Below are 16,776 nucleotides of genomic sequence, written 5' to 3'. Positions count from 1 at the left end.
TTCAACATATAAATTTGGGAGGAACATAAACTTTGATTCCATAGCAAGGGCTCACACCTGTTTCCATAGATGGGGGTTTATGAATTTGGATGGGACAATAATCTTTCTTTTAATTAACCTCTATCTTTAATTTAATGTTTCCTTCTATTATTATGTTCTAATGTGGAAACTCACCCTGTGCTATAGCCTTCTAAGTATTCCATCAGGCAGGCTGTCCCAGAAGTTCTTGATGGAGGAGACTTACAGTCAAAATTAAAATATTTAAAATAGTTTTTTAGATATCTTTTGAAATCTGGATAGGTTGAAAATTTCCCAAATCATCAAGTCCCGGTTTCATTTTTGTTTAGCATTTCTTCCTCAAATCTTCTTTTCCCTCCTAAATTTTACTGTAAATGACAAAAGAAAGCAGGCCACAGCTTGAACACATTCCCCGGTAATTTCCCAAGCGAAATATCTGAGATCATTGTTTACAAGTTTTGTCTTCCATTTAGCTCAGCTCTCTGCCACTACATAACGAGGATCCTCTTTCCTTTGTTTTCCAGTAACATGTTTCTCATTTCCATCTAAGCCTTCACCTGTAGTGCTCTGACAGCCATATTTCCCACAGTCCATTCATGATCACTGAGGTATCTTCTAAGATGATTTGGACTTCTTCTTCCATGCCTCTCACTTCCTCTGAGTCCTCAGGAGCAGATTCATTAACATGCATATTTCTACTGACAGTCACTTCAAGAAATCTAGGCTTTTTTTCTAACAGGCTTCTCGTAATTCTTCCACTTCTGCCCATTCCTCAATTGTGAAGCCACATCTCCATTTTTAGATATTTGCTGCAGAAGTACTGTCCTTTCAGGTACCAAAACCTGTATTTATTTCTGACTTCTGTCTCCATTGTCATGTCTCCTGTGACCCTTCTGCCTCCTTCTTCCACTTTTTAAGGACCCTGATCATTGCATCTTGCACAAGTAGATAATCTAGAATATCCCACGTTAAGATTCTTATTCTTAACATGTGCAAAATTCCTCTGGTGAATGAGACGTTGGGAATTGTCATTCTGCTTATGATGGATATTTGGCATAAAGAACACTTTGTGTTTGTAAAAACTAACAAGCAAAAGAAAAAACCAAAAGAAAAACCAAAATAACTCAGTGTGTGTGTGTGTGTGTGTGTGTGTGTGTGAGAGAGAGATATATATATTAGGGATTGAACCCAAGGCACTCTATCACAGAGTTACTTCCCCAGCCTTTTGTATTTTTAAAATTGACAGGAAGTCTTGCTAAGTTACCAAGGCTGACCTCAACTTGCCATCCTTCTACCTCATCCTCCAGAGTTACCGATATACTGCACTCAGCTACAACTCACTTTTATATTGGTGGTTCCCCTTAAATTTCTTTCTGCTGCCCTAATTTCCTTCTCAATGACAGTTTGTTTACATGCAATTAAATAGATAATATAAATAATGCTTTTTTCCCAAATTGTCAGGTTTTTTTATGTATTCCAAGTAACTAGAACTGTGTCCAGCACTTGTTAATCCCTCCAGATTTGTTTAATGGAAGAATGAATATTCAATTAATTGTTAGTTACTTCTGTAAATATCTGAGTGCATTCACCGTGTGTGCGTGTATGTGTGTGTGTTCATTTTCGTGTGTGTGTGTGTGTGTGTGTGTGTGTGTGTGTTCATTTTCTAGTGCCTCTTCTCAGTAACTATGGGAAAAGACTCTTGTTAGGACATACTATCCTGAGTAAAGTAAATTTTACCCTTGGTCTTAACAGCAGCCATCACCCTTCAAAAGCATTGCCAACAATCATCATTCTATTATGCAGAATTCACTCATGTTTCTTTTTGTCTTTTTTCAACTTCCACAAAGTCACTAGTTTAATTGGGTAATCAAAGTCCCCCTCCCCTCAAAATGCACCGATCTTGATCTGCCATTTCCCTCTGTGACCCGCAGGCTCTTTGACACACGCTACAGCATCCGGGAGAACGGGCAGCTCCTCACCATCCTGAGTGTGGAGGACAGCGATGATGGCATTTACTGCTGCGTGGCCAACAACGGCGTGGGAGGAGCTGCTGAGAGCTGCGGGGCCCTGCAAGTGAAGATGAGTGAGTGGGAAGAGAATCTCCCGTTGATTTTAAACTTGACTTGGTGCAATTGGATCAGGCCTGGAGGTTCAGCAGTAAGACAAGTTCAGGTTAAAAGCCCGGCCTCCAGGCCAGTGAATTCTATCTCTCTGACTCCGGCCACCAGTCACCACCCTAAAGCCATCCTCTTAGTCCTCTGCCCCCTTCCACTTTCTCATAGGCACACAGATCTTTATTTCCTCACACCCTGACTGGGACCTTTACTGCACGTTGGAAGCATAGTTCTGTTACAACCAAACACCCTTTTATCTCGCACCTTTTGGACATTTCTACCCTTTTACCTCATTTCAATCTTGAGTTTCTTCTGAATCACTTTCTGGTTAAGTAGAGGGTGCTGCATTTTCCCCATTTCCTGTCTACAGGGCTAGTGAATACAAATGCTGATCTACTAGGCTCTTAGCTACTTTTGAGCTCCTGTGTTTGTAAAAGTCTGTGCAAAATCTGTCCTCTAGGGAGGACTTATCACCATTCTCTTCTCTGATTATTCATCGTGTCATCTACTCTAAACAGCCTTCCCTATCTATACTCAGGTCATCATCCTAAAGGATTTTAACAGTCCCTGCAGTAGGACCATTAGCCACTTCACCTTCACAATTCCTTGACCTTCACCAATCCAGTAAAGTTTATCTTAACTTTTTTCAGTCTGCCCAATCAATAACTAACTGGAAATGTCTGCGTTTAAAGTCTCCAGCCTCAATATGTTGCTTTCTGATCATGGACACTTCTTTGTCCAGCTTGTAGGATTAAGGGAACCATGACCTGCCTCCAAGTGGAGGACATAAACTGTGCATGCGTGCCCCCCTCTCTCTCTCTCTCTCTCACACACACACACACACACACACACACACACACACACAAGAGTATCTGTCTTCATTCTCTCACTCCTACTGTAACAGGAGTTCTCTTAAAGCTTTGACTACATCCCTTGTCACTTTGACATGTTTTTTTTTTCTTTTTCCCAACCTTCTACTCCTTGACCTTCTCCCTGATCTTCTTTCCCCTAACCTTCTCCTTCCTGATCTTCTAATTCATTCCCTTTTCCCTAACCTTCTCCTCCATGATCTTCTTTTCCTTGATCTTCTCCTTCCTGATCTCTCCTCCCTAATCTCATTTTCTCTGAATCGTCTCTTTAAAAAAAAAAAAAAATGTTCCCCATGATGGGCAGAATCACAGCCTCTGGGACAGGAGTCCCTCGTGTTTCTCCTTTGCTAGCAAAGCAATAAACCTTCTTTTTCCTTTTTCTCAAAACCGTGTCCTCATTATTGGATTGGCATCGGGGATAATTTCTGAGTCTAGTTTATTTCGCTTAGCATGATATTCTCCATTTCCATCCATTTACCTGAAAATGGCATAATTTCATTCTTTTTAAGGTTGAGTAGAACTCCATTATATATATAGCACAATTTCTAAATCCATTCATCTATTAATGGAGATCTGGGTTGATTCCATAATTTAGCTGTTGTGCATTGTGCTGCTGTAAACATTGATGTGGCTGTGTTGCTATAGTATGCTGATTTTAGATCTCTGGGTAAAATATGCAGGAGTGTAACCCAAACTTTTAAAACTGATTTCTTTTTGATATACACTAAGTTGTCTTAGTATTTGATGAATTTTGTAATACAATATGCTTAAGATAATTCTCAAAATGACTATTTAGAATTAAATAAAAAGTTAAAATTCTACATTCAATAAGTCATATTGCCTTTTTAATTTTGAACCTTTGTTTTCCTGTAGAACCTAAAATAACTCGTCCTCCCATCAATGTAAAAATAATAGAGGGATTAAAGGCAGTTCTACCGTGTACTACAATGGGCAATCCCAAGCCATCTGTATCCTGGATCAAGGGGGACAGTGCTCTCAGGGTAAGTGATTATTGTGTATATAAAGCATTTTAAAATACAAAAGCCCTTGCACTCAGCTACATGCTGACAGACTCCTAGTATAAAAATGTTTCCATATACATTCTGACCAAACTTAAATATGTCTATTCCTATTTACACAAACTGCAGGGCATTCCAGTCTGGCTTGGGACAAAAAGAGATGGAAACCAGTAATGTTAGGGATGGAAAAGGAGGCAAAGCCAAAGCAAATCTACGGTGGTCTTGGTTGGTTGGTTGTTTGGTTGAATCATTTATTTATTTATTTATTTTAACATTGAATCATTGAGACTTAGAGGTTACATTAAAAAATGAAACCAAAATCCAAGCTTGAGAATTCGCATTTCTTGAGAGGAGGGAGAGAAGTGAAGTTTGGAAGAGAAGAAAGGAGCACACACTGGAGAGAAGTTGGAGCAAGAAGCCTCAAGATCAATGAACAAACACCTTGACAAATACCTCTCTGGCCATGAACACTAGTCAATTAAGAAATCTATTATTTATCTGCTTATTTGGGCTGCTTTTGTGTCTTAGCACCACATTTACTAATATCCTGCACCCTGATTGTCTCTTCCCATCTTCACATCACATCTTCACATCTTCACAGCTATGATCTAAGTGAGATCATAGAATATGTTGGCATCTTTCCATGCCTAGCATATTCCATGGGAAATACACAGGGGTCCATATGTCACTTAACTGAAATAAGCTATAAAGTTGATAAACTTTGTTATATTAAAGTAAAACAAATAATGTCAAATTTTAATGATATCTATGTAACAAAAGCAGGTTTTTTTGTATTTTTATGACAGTTAATTTAGGTCATCTTGCACTATTGCATTTAATATTGTGTGTTATACATAATAAATGCCCAATAAAGACTAATAATTTTTATGTAATAATGATGATGATAAACAAATATTTCCTTGATTAGGAATGTTTTCCAACTTATATTCTTATTTCTGGCAGGAAAATTCCCGTGTGGCAGTTCTTGAATCTGGGAGTTTAAGGATTCATAATGTGCAAAAGGAGGACGCAGGACAGTATCGATGTGTGGCAAAAAACAGCCTTGGGACCGCGTATTCCAAACTGGTGAAGCTGGAAGTCGAGGGTAAGAAGCTACAAGGCTTCCTGTCACTGTGCTGTCAGGAGGCCTCATATTTTCCTAGGAAGGCTTGAGAGAGAAGAGATGTAGGTAGTCCAGTTCTCTCAACTCCTCTAGGTATTGACCAGAGGTTCATACTATGAGAACAGAAAAGTTAAAAAAGGAAATTTTCACTAGTGTAAAAAGCTGCGTTCTGATAGGCACAGCAATTTATGACTATAATCCCAGCAACTAGGGAGGCTGAGACAGGAGGATCACAAGTTCCAGGCCAGTCTCAGCAACTTAGTGAGGCCCTAAACAGCTTAGTGAGACCCAGTCTCAAAATAAAAATAAAAAGAGCTAGGGGTGTAGCTCAGTGGCAAAGCACCCTTTGGTTTAATGCCTAGTACAAAAAATAAAATAAAACGATGTTCCATCCATCACTCTCAATCTCTGGTAATTTTGACTACTACTGACTAAATTCAGTATCATACCAAAAAAACAGGACAGCATTTTAAAACTTCTTCCTGGCTTAGACAAATCTCCATCATCGATATGTTTGGAGACATTAATTTCAACTTTTTCAGCATATCGAATGACTTTTTAAAAAAGATATAAAGAGGAAGTATTCTGTCATAAAGGGATGAGAAAAATATGACTCAAAAACAGATAATCAAAAATGATCCTATTTCTGTGGATTATGGAATGTATTGTCAACATAGTGATATGTTGTCAATTTTTTTTAAAAAATCAATTAATTCAATAACTCAGTGTGAAAGGTCTTCACTGAGAAATCAGAATCCAAACAGACCATAGTGTTCTAATCACTTGTCCATTGGGTTCTCGACCTAAAATTGCACCCCATTTTGCTTAAAAATAGGAATTACCAGCCCATCTGTACTAGGTGAGTAAACTGAGTACTGACCCCTTCCTGTCCCAAGCCACAGAGTCTACATCTCTGGCTCTCGGTGTTCTCATCTGAAAAGTGGGGTTTGTTGTTTTTAATGAAATCAAGTATCGCTAGTGTGTAGCAGAGTCTGGTCCTTTGTATGTACTTGGTAAGTGTTGGCTATAGGAATTGCCACCTGTTTTCCTGCTTTTCTCTTTAATGGATAAAATGTTGCACTATCACATGTTGGCTCAAGTTATAGTTCAATCAGGAAAGGCTTCAAGGCTTCCTCTTTGATTCCCTCTGACTCTCTTTGGCCCCAATCCATCATTTCTGGCATCTCCTCCTTCTCACTCATGCAGTTTCTACTTGCTCTTTTAAAGTCGGTTTTATTTCCTGAGTGGATTTGTGCCCTTCCTCTAACAGCTTTAATGACCTCATTTCCTACATTTGCCTCTAATTGAGGCAACATTTTAGTATGTCTATTGCCCTGCTTGTTCATAGAGTTTCCATTAACTCATTGTAGGGAAGAATGAAGTTGGTTAATACTAGAGGCTTTCAGGACATAAAAAGATACATTTTCAGCATAGTGACTTTAATATTTTATGAATTAGAGAAGATTAGTATGCAACAATTAATGTGGTTATTTCAGTGAAAGCTAAATAAAAATATAAACACATTCAGATGCATTGAATATCTACCTGGATTCAGTTATTCCTTGAACTTCCCATGGAATACTGGAGAATTAACCCTATCTATTGGTATGAAATTCCACAAAAGAATTTTCCCCATTAAGAAATCAAATATAAACCCTCTCTACTCTAAAATACAACAGTAATCATTTAGGCCACTGTCTTCATAGGTATTTTTAAAAAATGTTTTAACATTGGCTTAGAGAAAATTATCACCTATCTTAATTGGTTGAAATCCAATTACACAAGTCCTGTCTTGACACATTTTTAACTATGCCATTAGTAGGACTAAATACTGCCTCCTTTCTTCCTAACATTTAAATGGTAATGCTCATTGCTTTAACAGTTAATATATGCTAGCAGTACTACCAGGCATTGTGGCTCACACTTGTGATCCTGGTGATTCAGGAGGCTGAGGCAGGAGGAACTCACCTTTGAGGACAGCCACCGGATCTTAGTGAAAGCCTGCCTCAAAATAAATAAATAAATAAATAGGACTGGGGCTGCAGCTCAGTAGGAAAGCAACCAACAACCCTGGGTTCAATTCCCAGTACCAAAAATAAACTCGAAACCAACCAAACAAAAAACTTGCTAGTACTGAGAAGCTCATATATTAAAAGTTCCTCTCAGAGTAGGTAAGATAATCATTTTAGCTCACACGTCTATTTCTATCCTCTCTAGTCCCTATTAAAATAGCGAAAATATGTGACAGCACAGTTTAAGGAACATAATAAGGATGTAATAAATCGTATCTACTCTAATTATAATTACTATTAAAACATGAATATACAGTAATCCCATTTGGACTCTGGAAGTTCTGAAAGGTTGACTTCCACTTGAAGAAATAGTTGACAGTCCTGCAAGATAGAATGCAGACATGACCTATTTAGAGGAAGGGTCAGCTCACAACCAGTGAAAAAGCAACAGAGAAATGACTAGAAGAACCCAAAAGTGCTTGGCAGTGGTGAAGGTCAAAGGTAAGGCTGAACCCTGATCATTAGTCAGGGCAGATGAATATATGTATGTGTCATGTAGTAATTCTGCAAATAGCCATGTGATGGCTGCTTTGAATCAGAGCTTTATAATGCCGTTTGATGCTGTGCTACACTTATTGCAGATGGGCATGCCAGGAAAAGATAGGCTTTGCCCCTGAGAGCACCTAACAAGGATAAATATGCCAGGCATGTTAACACACTGTACCCGGTGTGTCATAACAAACAGGAAAAAAGCATCCTACCACGGGGGAATTAAACTCCCTTTCCAAATGACTGCCGGATCTCTGGAAGGGCAAAGTAAAGGTATTCTACCCTCTGTCTCATGTCAAGAAGATTCCAAGTGTAACATACAGAGTCTTTCTACAAGGATAAGCAAGGAGATGGCTAGCATTTTAAAATGTTCCATAGATGCTAAATGCTTTACAAGGATTATTTCATTTAATCATTGCTAACAGTCTGTGGGGAAGTCCTAAATTGTGTCATTTTAGAAAAATGGGAAAGAGGCCACACAGGGAGTAGAGTCTAGGAAACTGAGTCACACTGAATGCTGTCTCTCCTCCTGATGGAGAGGAGTTTGTGGTAAATTAAGCAGAGAAAGGAAAAGAGTTTAAAAAAAAGGGAGCAATTGTTATAAGAATATCAACAATGTTAGATCAGGAATGAGAAAGGAAATCTGAACATACAGCGAGAAGGCAATGTGTTCTTGAGTCTGCACAGGGTGTGTTCAGGGACCGGGTGGGACGATCAACTTTGCACAGAGGGTGACCACGTGTCCTGGTTTTCCCAGGACAGTTCTGGTTACACCTGTTGTCCTGGAATAATTATTAATAGAGTCCCTCTTTCACTTTCAAAAGTATCCAGGCTTCCAGGATAAATTATAGGGTTACTCTCCTTGGAAAGGAAGAGAATGTTCTTCCTTATAACAGGAAGAAGGGACAGGGAAGGATTTTCCAGTATGAATCAGTTCGTAAGCTGGGTGAATGGAATTCGAGAAAACCCTGGCCTCATGGTCTCCATTTCCTTGAGGAGGTAGAAAGGAAGGTTATCCTCTGAAAATGCTTCGGTAAGGGGCTGGCATGAGGGTAAGGAGAGTGGAAAGGTTTTAAAATAGCTGCAGGATGAGAGGGATGACTCACAAGGGAAACGGGGACTACAGAGCAGCATGAGGCTTTCAGTAGAGAACAGGGCAGGGTCATGCATATGCAGTGGTCTCAACCTGCACGTGGATGGGTCCCCCACCCAGCCTTGCTCTGCTTTATCAGTGAAGTTCAGAGAAAGTTAAATTTAAAGACAGGACAAAAGTGTTGGAGCTTTGCCAGGCAGGAAAATAGGCCAAAGGAAAATATTGCAAAAGAGATTGAAGAGATAAATCGTGGAATTTTTATATATCAAATAAGCCTAGCATTTAATATCCAACTATCAGATATACCAGGGTTAAACACTATAGTTTCTGCAATGTGACAGACAAGGTAATATGAAGATCTGCCTACTACAAACACCTAGAAATTCTGGCTTAGCTGTATTATTACTCACAGGAATAAAAATGTGAATCTCCAAAAGCCAGAAATGGAAAAGAATTAAACAAATAGAACCGTAAGTTCATGAGCAGATTCTCCATTATCCTGGAGGTCATGGGAGAGGTGCCCATCTCTGTAACCTAAAGATCAGTAAAGAAGCAGGAGACAAGGTCTCAGACCCACATGAAGTGGGAGCTGGCATTGAGATCCTTCATAAAACTGAGAATCATAGAGGTGGAAAGACAGGTGAGAAAAAAATCCATCTATGGGCACGAAAAGGCAAGATCTCAAAAGCTTGGGGCTTCCTGACTTGTAATTGAGAGGGAGGAAATAATATTTCTTCTAATGATGAATATTAAACACTTAGGATACAAGGTTTGATATGGAATTAATATTATCAGCAATCTGGAATCGTCACCTGGAGAAGCTAACAAAATAATGGTTCCAGATCAACATATTAACAACAAAAATACTCCAAAAGGAAACACCTGACCCTGGTGACCTAGGATTTTCAGAGAGAAAATCACACAGAGAATGAGTTCACAGTGCAGAACTGTGGCACCACAGGAAGCAACCTACCTTGAATAGGTGCTCACTTCCATAATGTACAAAGGAGTTCAGTTAATAAGCAACATAACAGGGACTAGAACATAAATATGATAAGAGAGATTAAAGGACCCAAAGGAGTGCACATCTGTAATCCCAGCAACTCAGGAGGCTGAGGCAGGAGGATCGTGAGTTCAAAGCCAGCCTCAGAAATCTCTTATCAAGGCACTAAACAACTCAGCGAGACCCTGTCTCTTATTTTTTTTTACAAAAATGGCTGGGGGTGTGGCTCAGTGGTCAAGTGCCCCTGAGTCAATCTCCGGTACCAGAAAAATTTTAAAAAAGGACACAGAAGAAGGAATAAAACGTGAAGAAAACACATTAGGAAAGACAATTTTAAGAAAGAATTTAATATGATTTTAATATATTAAAAATAATGATTGAACTTAAAAATTAACAGAATAATGGCCTATTAGAGAAAAAATTCACCCATTAGAAGAGATTTCTTTAAAATTTAGAATTTAGTGCAGGGAAAAAAAAGATAGAAAAGCTGAAATTGAGTTTAAGAAATAATTAAAGATATATAGAAAACAGAGGAAATACTCAAAAACATGACTGAGAACTAGACAACACTGATGAAAGTCAAATCCTCAAGTATAAGAAGCAAATCAAGTCCCTGTTGGTAAAAAGAAAGAACTGATAAATAAATGATTTTACTGAGACACTTCATAATGAAATATCAAAGACAATTAAAGTATTTAAAAGAAAGATTACTTACATGGGACAATTTGAGTCTCAACCATAGAGAGGATATCAGGAAACTATCACTTTCATCTATGCCAATAGTTTTGTATAGCCTAGTGGAGGTCTTTTTGGAAAAAAAAATCAAACTTTAAAATGCATATCAATTTAATTTCTGCAAATTTATCTAAAGGAAAATTTTCACAATTGTATATTCAAGATTATTTATTACAAAATTGTTTATAACAGTAACAAATTAAAAAGAGTTTAACTTCATATCTGTAGGAGATACGTGATGAAGTTCCATTCAGACATGAAAAAGAATGAAATAGATCTGTAGGTAATAACTTCTAAAAATGTCCACCATGTACATGATGTGGGTCTGTTTCCCAACTCTGAGCTTTAGTTTTCTCCTCTATAAAATAGAAATAAAACTGGGCACAGTGGTGCACTCCTATAATCTCAGCGGCTCAGGAGGCTGAGTCAGGAGGCTCACAAGTTCAAAGACAGCCTCAGCAAATGCAAGGCACTTAGCAACTCAGTGAGACCCTGTCTCTAAATAAAATACAAAATAAGGTTGAGGATGTGGCTCAGGGTTGAATGCCTCTGAGTTCAATCCTGGTACCACCTCCCTGCAAAAATAGTATAGAAATAAGAATAGCATTTACATCTTGGATTGCAGTAATTACTAGTCAGCATAAGCACATATAAAACACTACATAATTGTTTGCTGTTTTAATTATTTACTTAATTTAATAAAGTACTTGTATAGTGCTTATCATATATATACATGCTACTCTTCCAAGTGCTTTAGAAATATTAATTCATTAGCAATATGCTATGTGAGTAAAGAGCAATATATGGTACATTTTGGAGTACCTGTGTATCAAACCCAACAGTCCTCACCTCTGCATGTAGATTGCTTGAGAGCTAACTTCTATTTTTACTTTTCACATTGCTCTGTGCTTTTGAACCTTTATAACTAGGAACAACTAATAGACATATTTATGCTTTCAAAAAACATGTCTTCCCAATATGTACGATTTGGAGAAAGATCCATGAATCTTTCTGTTCACTGGTTTGACATGTTATTTTGTAGCTCTTCTCCAAGACAAACTCAAAGATGGGAAAAGTTCTGTGTTGATTAGGTATTCACAGCAAGAATGCTCAGGGTGAAGGTCTGATGAAGGGAACGTGGAACACACCATTTCCTTAGGAAATGAACCAATGTGTAGAAACAGAGTGAGGCCTGCAGAGGAAATGAATGGAGCCATCCAGATGGAGGAAGGGAAGGGGTCAGAGAACAGACGGATGGATTTTCTATCTATTTAACTCTTCTTTCTTACTTATAGACAGAAACCTGCCCTATGTGATTTTATAGTGGTTTTCAAGATCCACCATGAACATTCAGTTTGGGTTCTGATTTCTCTATGAACCTTTTACATACTTTGTTAGGTGCCATTGACTTATAGCATAAAGGGAAAAGTAACACAAACAAAAGTTCCCAGAGACGTGAAGCACTGCTAGGTACACCGAGTTGAAACGTTGGCAGGGGAGTTTCTAATGTTTCCCCAACTCCACAGGCATCTGGAATGCAGAGAAGGGTTGTCAGTCTCATAGCTGTAGAACTTTCCTATGGAAAATTCAGGCTATCTCAGGTACCTCTGGGACAGTGGGCATTTGAATAGGTTTTATGGCAGGATGGGACCAGGGGACATCTTTTTTCCTAATATCACCAAAGAAATCTGGATAATAGATTTCATGTATTCTGACAATTTTTTTTTCTTATTTTACCGTACTATATAACTCATATCTGGGGTCCATCCTTGAATCACTGGCTTCTTACGATCACCATTGACTAATTTTTTCATTCCTTTGATTTACATTTTATGGATTTACATCTTAATGCCTCTGAAATTGAGATTTGTCTTACAGCTACTAAAGGCCATTATACCTGTTTTGTGGCTTTTTCCTTCTAACTGAGATAATTCCTTAGCTGTTTCCAAATATGGGAATAAACATACAATGATAAAACTAATGAACCGACCATACTATCTCACAGAGCCTTCTTATGTTTAAATAGAAATATTATTTATGCTTGTGATCATTTGTGTTAAATAGGTCCCCAAAGCAATGAAAGCAACATTTTCCATGTAGTCCTTTTCCCCCTCAAAATATTAACCACATAATGCCTTTGTTGGGATGAAAACAGAGTCTGAGTGGCTTTTCAGGGCCTCGCAGAAGAAATTTTCTCCCAAGAGACAGTTGCCTTTTCTCTATTCTGCTCTACATTTTACTTTAAAGAATGAGCCCCAGCATTTTCTTGGTACATCTGGAACAGTTTTCTCCTGAGCACTCTGAAAGGCCAGTAAGAAACTCAGTTGGTCCAGGGCGATGACAATGATATATGCTCATCTGAATAGTTGGGCTGGGGTTTCAAGGAGAGTTGCTACTGTGGTCACTTTGGATAACTCTCAAGTGCCATATTGATTTTTTTATGTCCTCATGTTTAACCAACAGCGTATGCTCCTTTTAAAAATATGTGTTTAAAGAATAATAATACCACAGAAACTAAATCTCTTTAGTTTAATAACCTCAGTCTTGTTTTTATGTCCAGATGGGTCTTTGTTTTTTTTTAATTAATGGAAAAGACACATTTACAATGTACAAATAATAGAATTGTTTTTTCTTTCCTTGTGTTCTTCGATTTAACTATCATAACATAATTTATCTCAATGTGGATCTGACAGTGTTCTATGAATCTCACACTCAGATAAATCCTGTTTTGTGTATAAAATCTGATAGAGAGTCTTTGGGATCCAAAAATGAAGTGGGTAGATTTGGAGTGTCACCAGCTCCCTGCTGATGGCACTTTCCATTATTACCTTGTTTGCCCTGAGAGTTTTAATCCATTAAGACAAAGACAGGGAAGCTGGAGCCAAGAAAGGTTTGCAGCAAATGTGGCTTGGCATCAATACCCCCAGTGAGACTCGGAGAGGCACTAAAGCAGAACAGGAGTGAGAACAGTCCTTGTAGGTAGAGGTGTTGCAGGTTTCAGCCTGTAGGACTGGTGTTGCAGCCTGTAGGACTCCTCATGGACACCGGGCTTTGAAAAGCAGCATTCTGTCTCCACACGTGGGCAAGGCACTTTGAGGAGGGGAGGGAAGGCTAGCCCCAGCTGTGCATAAATTGCTATCCCTTGTCAGGGCACCTGATAAGTCTAAAGGCTTGACCACGTACCTTAGGACTGACCAAATCTCCTCAGAAACTTTTTCTTTTTTTGCAAACATTTATGCAGTATGGAAGGTGAAAAGCAGAATTTCAAGACTAAAAGAAATTCATATCTGTCTGTCTGTCCTTCCTATCTATTTATCTATCATCCGTCTATCTTCTCCCATAAGCAGAGGTCAATAGATCCACCTAGAAGAGATCAGTGCTGTTTTCCAAATGTTAGCCTTCTGGCTGCCTTCTGTCCTGGAGATCACATTTTTCTTGTTGCACCTACAAAAGTGGAAGCGATCGTGTAATGTTTTTGCTTTTTCCTTTGTTTATGCTGCAGCTCTTAATATGACAAATGCCACAGAGAGAGGTATTTAAAACCCCAATGTGTGCTGTGCTTCTGATGATTGCAGTTTTCGTAAATTTGCAGTGGTCCTGTTCCCGGCATCAATCCTACTTGTTTGATGCCACTAACAGGTTTGATTTGCTGTCATGAATGCATTGTGCATTTTAAAACCAAACCAAACCAAAAAAAGTCATACTCCTTTGATGTCCCTGGGGGCCATCATTGGAGAAATTAAATCTGCATGATTTAGTAGAGTGCATGCTCTAAAAGAAGAGTTTGATCTATTGGATTTTGACTTTAGGGGAAATTATGTTGTGATTTCATCTAAAAAGTTCTGTAGGACATTCAGGGGAAAAGGTTAAAATGGTTCTTTTTCTGAAGAGTTGTCATAAAAGTCATAAGAGAATAATTATGTCATAAAAGAAAAATAATCATTATTATACCATGGCAGATCATGCTTCCAGTCGAAGGGCAATTAGGTTCTCTTAAATGGCAGTGTTGAAGACAATGTGCTTAAAAATAATTAAATTCCTTCATAGAATGTAGATCTGATATGGTTTGAAAGGAAAAGTTATCGTGACCTGAGCAGGTGTACTCTAATTGGAATAAGTTTTAATTTCATTTTTCACGTATTGCAATAAGATGTACAGGTTCTAACATACATATACAGAAAGGGAAATTTTCTTTCTCTTTAATAAACTAATTCATCCCTAAAGAAGATGCATTGAGCAGTGTTCCAAGAATTCTGTGAGACAGAAAAAAATCATACCTTGGGCTTGATTTCAAAATGTAAATTTAAAATTCATATATTTGGATTCATGCTAAGATTTCATGGAAAAATGACTTAGCATTCAATAGCAATATGGAATTCAAATAATTTTACATTCAGTTGCTTCCTTTGGTTATCAATACTTTGGGACTTTAGTTAGTGTGTTTATTTCCATGAATGATAACCTATGCAGGCATGATTTTTGGAGAAAACTTAATGTTCTGGTAAACAACCCAAGTTCTAGACTCTCAAGAGAACCACATGGGCTCTGGAGTCTAGAACAAACAGCTTGATTTCAAATCCCGACTCTACTGCTTGCTGCCTGTGTAACTTCCAGCAGGTTCCTTAATCTCTCTGTGCCTCAGTTTCCACACCTACAAAGCAAGGCTAATAATACTATCTACCTCATACATTTTAGTCAGATAAGTTTAGATAACATATTTATAGCTCTCACAAGAGTGATTGCACACAGAAATCACTCAATGTTATTTCTAGGGCTGATCTAATTTCTGTGTCACAGAAACCATGGTGTAAACACTAGTGAAGACCATGATGGCTCTGTTTTCCATGTGTCATCTTTACCTTTGTGGTAGAAGCAGTCAAGTTCAATGGCAAATTAGGAATTTTGATCTCAAATAGAATTCATCTGTATTAACTTTGATTCTCTCAGAAGAGTAACCATAAGGCTTAGCTCTGGAACAGAGCTTCAAAATCATAGTTCCATTTCTTATTTTGCAGACAAGGAAACTTAATACCAGGAAAAAAAAATCATGACTTTGCTCAAGTTAGCAAAGGAGCTTGGATGTCTTGATTCTTAAGCATCTTCCAGGACCCATTCTCGATTCTTTCCTTTTGTAATATTATGTTGGATAGATCAGTACTCTGCAGAGTTCACATGTTTAGCATCAGCAAGACCTGGGTGTCAATCCAGTCTGTGCCATTTACCAGTTATGTGAGGTTGGATAGTTTACTTGACCTCTGCAAATCTGTTTCCTCACTCATGAGATGGGGTCAATGTTACCTACCGCCTAGAGTTCTTAAAATGGCCTGGGAGAGCAGACATAGTGTCTACGCGGTGGCTCTTTGACAAATGACTGTCGTCAGTATCATTGTCTATTGTTTGCATTGTTCTAAAGCTGGATGACTTCTACCCAGAGACTACTACTGGTTAGGCTTCTCAAATTTCATCAATAGAATGTCAACATTACCAACTGCTCATCTGGTTTCCAAAGAACATAAATCTACCCTCAATCAGCAATGCTTTGTACCTGCATTCTTGGTACTTGTCAGAGATTATAACTTTGGTTTGGCCCCACTGTGATGAGAGATATGGGGAGGCTTAGCTGAGGATCTGTGTGAAGATGGTCTTTTCATAGTAAACTGGAATGAGGCTATCTGGGGACAACCTGTCCCAAAAGATAAATGAATAAATAAAAGACACAACGGCATGAAAGTAGAAGCAACTTCAGTGTGTATCCTGAACTTCCATGTTATTCATCACAGAAACAGATACTTGCCAAAAAATCTTGTTGGAAATATTGATCATTCTCTCACTTACTATTCCCAAGTAAATTCCGAGTGGGGAAATTACTTTAAAAATTTAGTGCCTGGGAGAAATAAATGGTCTTTTAAGAGAAACTGGCATTCTCCCACCTTCCTTACATTATATTTCACCCTACCTGGCATGTGTCTCAGAATCCAGTTTAAAGCTTAGTTATAGAATCTGTTACACTAAACTGACCAGAAGTTGCCTTCTCTCTTATGCTAATATATTGTTGTTTTCCTTTTCCTGATCATGTCATTGATTATACACACTTCAAAACCTCTATATGAAGAGATACAAATATGATTTGATTTGATGGATTCATGGAATTCTTCCTTCGAGTGGTTTTCAAACATCGGTGTACATTAGAAAAGTTTTCAGATCTTCTTAAAAGACATAGCTTCAGGGTACATTCACCAGA

At 38.1% G+C, this 16,776-nt stretch overlaps 1 protein-coding gene and 1 long non-coding RNA gene across 5 annotated transcripts in view; both read left to right on the top strand.

Moving 5' to 3' along the window:
• Positions 1-16,776, top strand: part of LOC308642952 — a 1,001,730-nt gene that overhangs the window by 349,073 nt on the left and 635,881 nt on the right. The gene's annotated exons all lie outside the window — the stretch shown is intronic.
• Positions 1-16,776, top strand: part of MUSK (muscle associated receptor tyrosine kinase) — a 114,851-nt gene that overhangs the window by 15,378 nt on the left and 82,697 nt on the right. For 3 of the 4 annotated variants that reach the window (XM_081279674.1, XM_081279673.1, XM_081279672.1), the window contains exons 3-5: positions 1,950-2,101; positions 3,875-4,002; positions 4,984-5,125. In XM_081279674.1, the coding sequence (XP_081135800.1) occupies positions 1,950-2,101; positions 3,875-4,002; positions 4,984-5,125 (422 nt within the window). Of the gene's footprint in view, positions 1-1,949; positions 2,102-3,874; positions 4,003-4,983; positions 5,126-14,037; positions 14,068-16,776 lie in introns of all 4 variants that reach the window. The other variant, XM_081279671.1, reaches the window with a different exon arrangement.

This window comes from Spermophilus citellus (assembly GCF_964194105.1).
Source record: "Spermophilus citellus genome assembly, chromosome: 2".
NCBI lineage: Eukaryota > Metazoa > Chordata > Mammalia > Rodentia > Sciuridae > Spermophilus > Spermophilus citellus.
The sequence above is the reverse complement of the archived record's forward strand: the minus strand, read 5'-3'. Positions and strand labels throughout refer to the sequence as shown.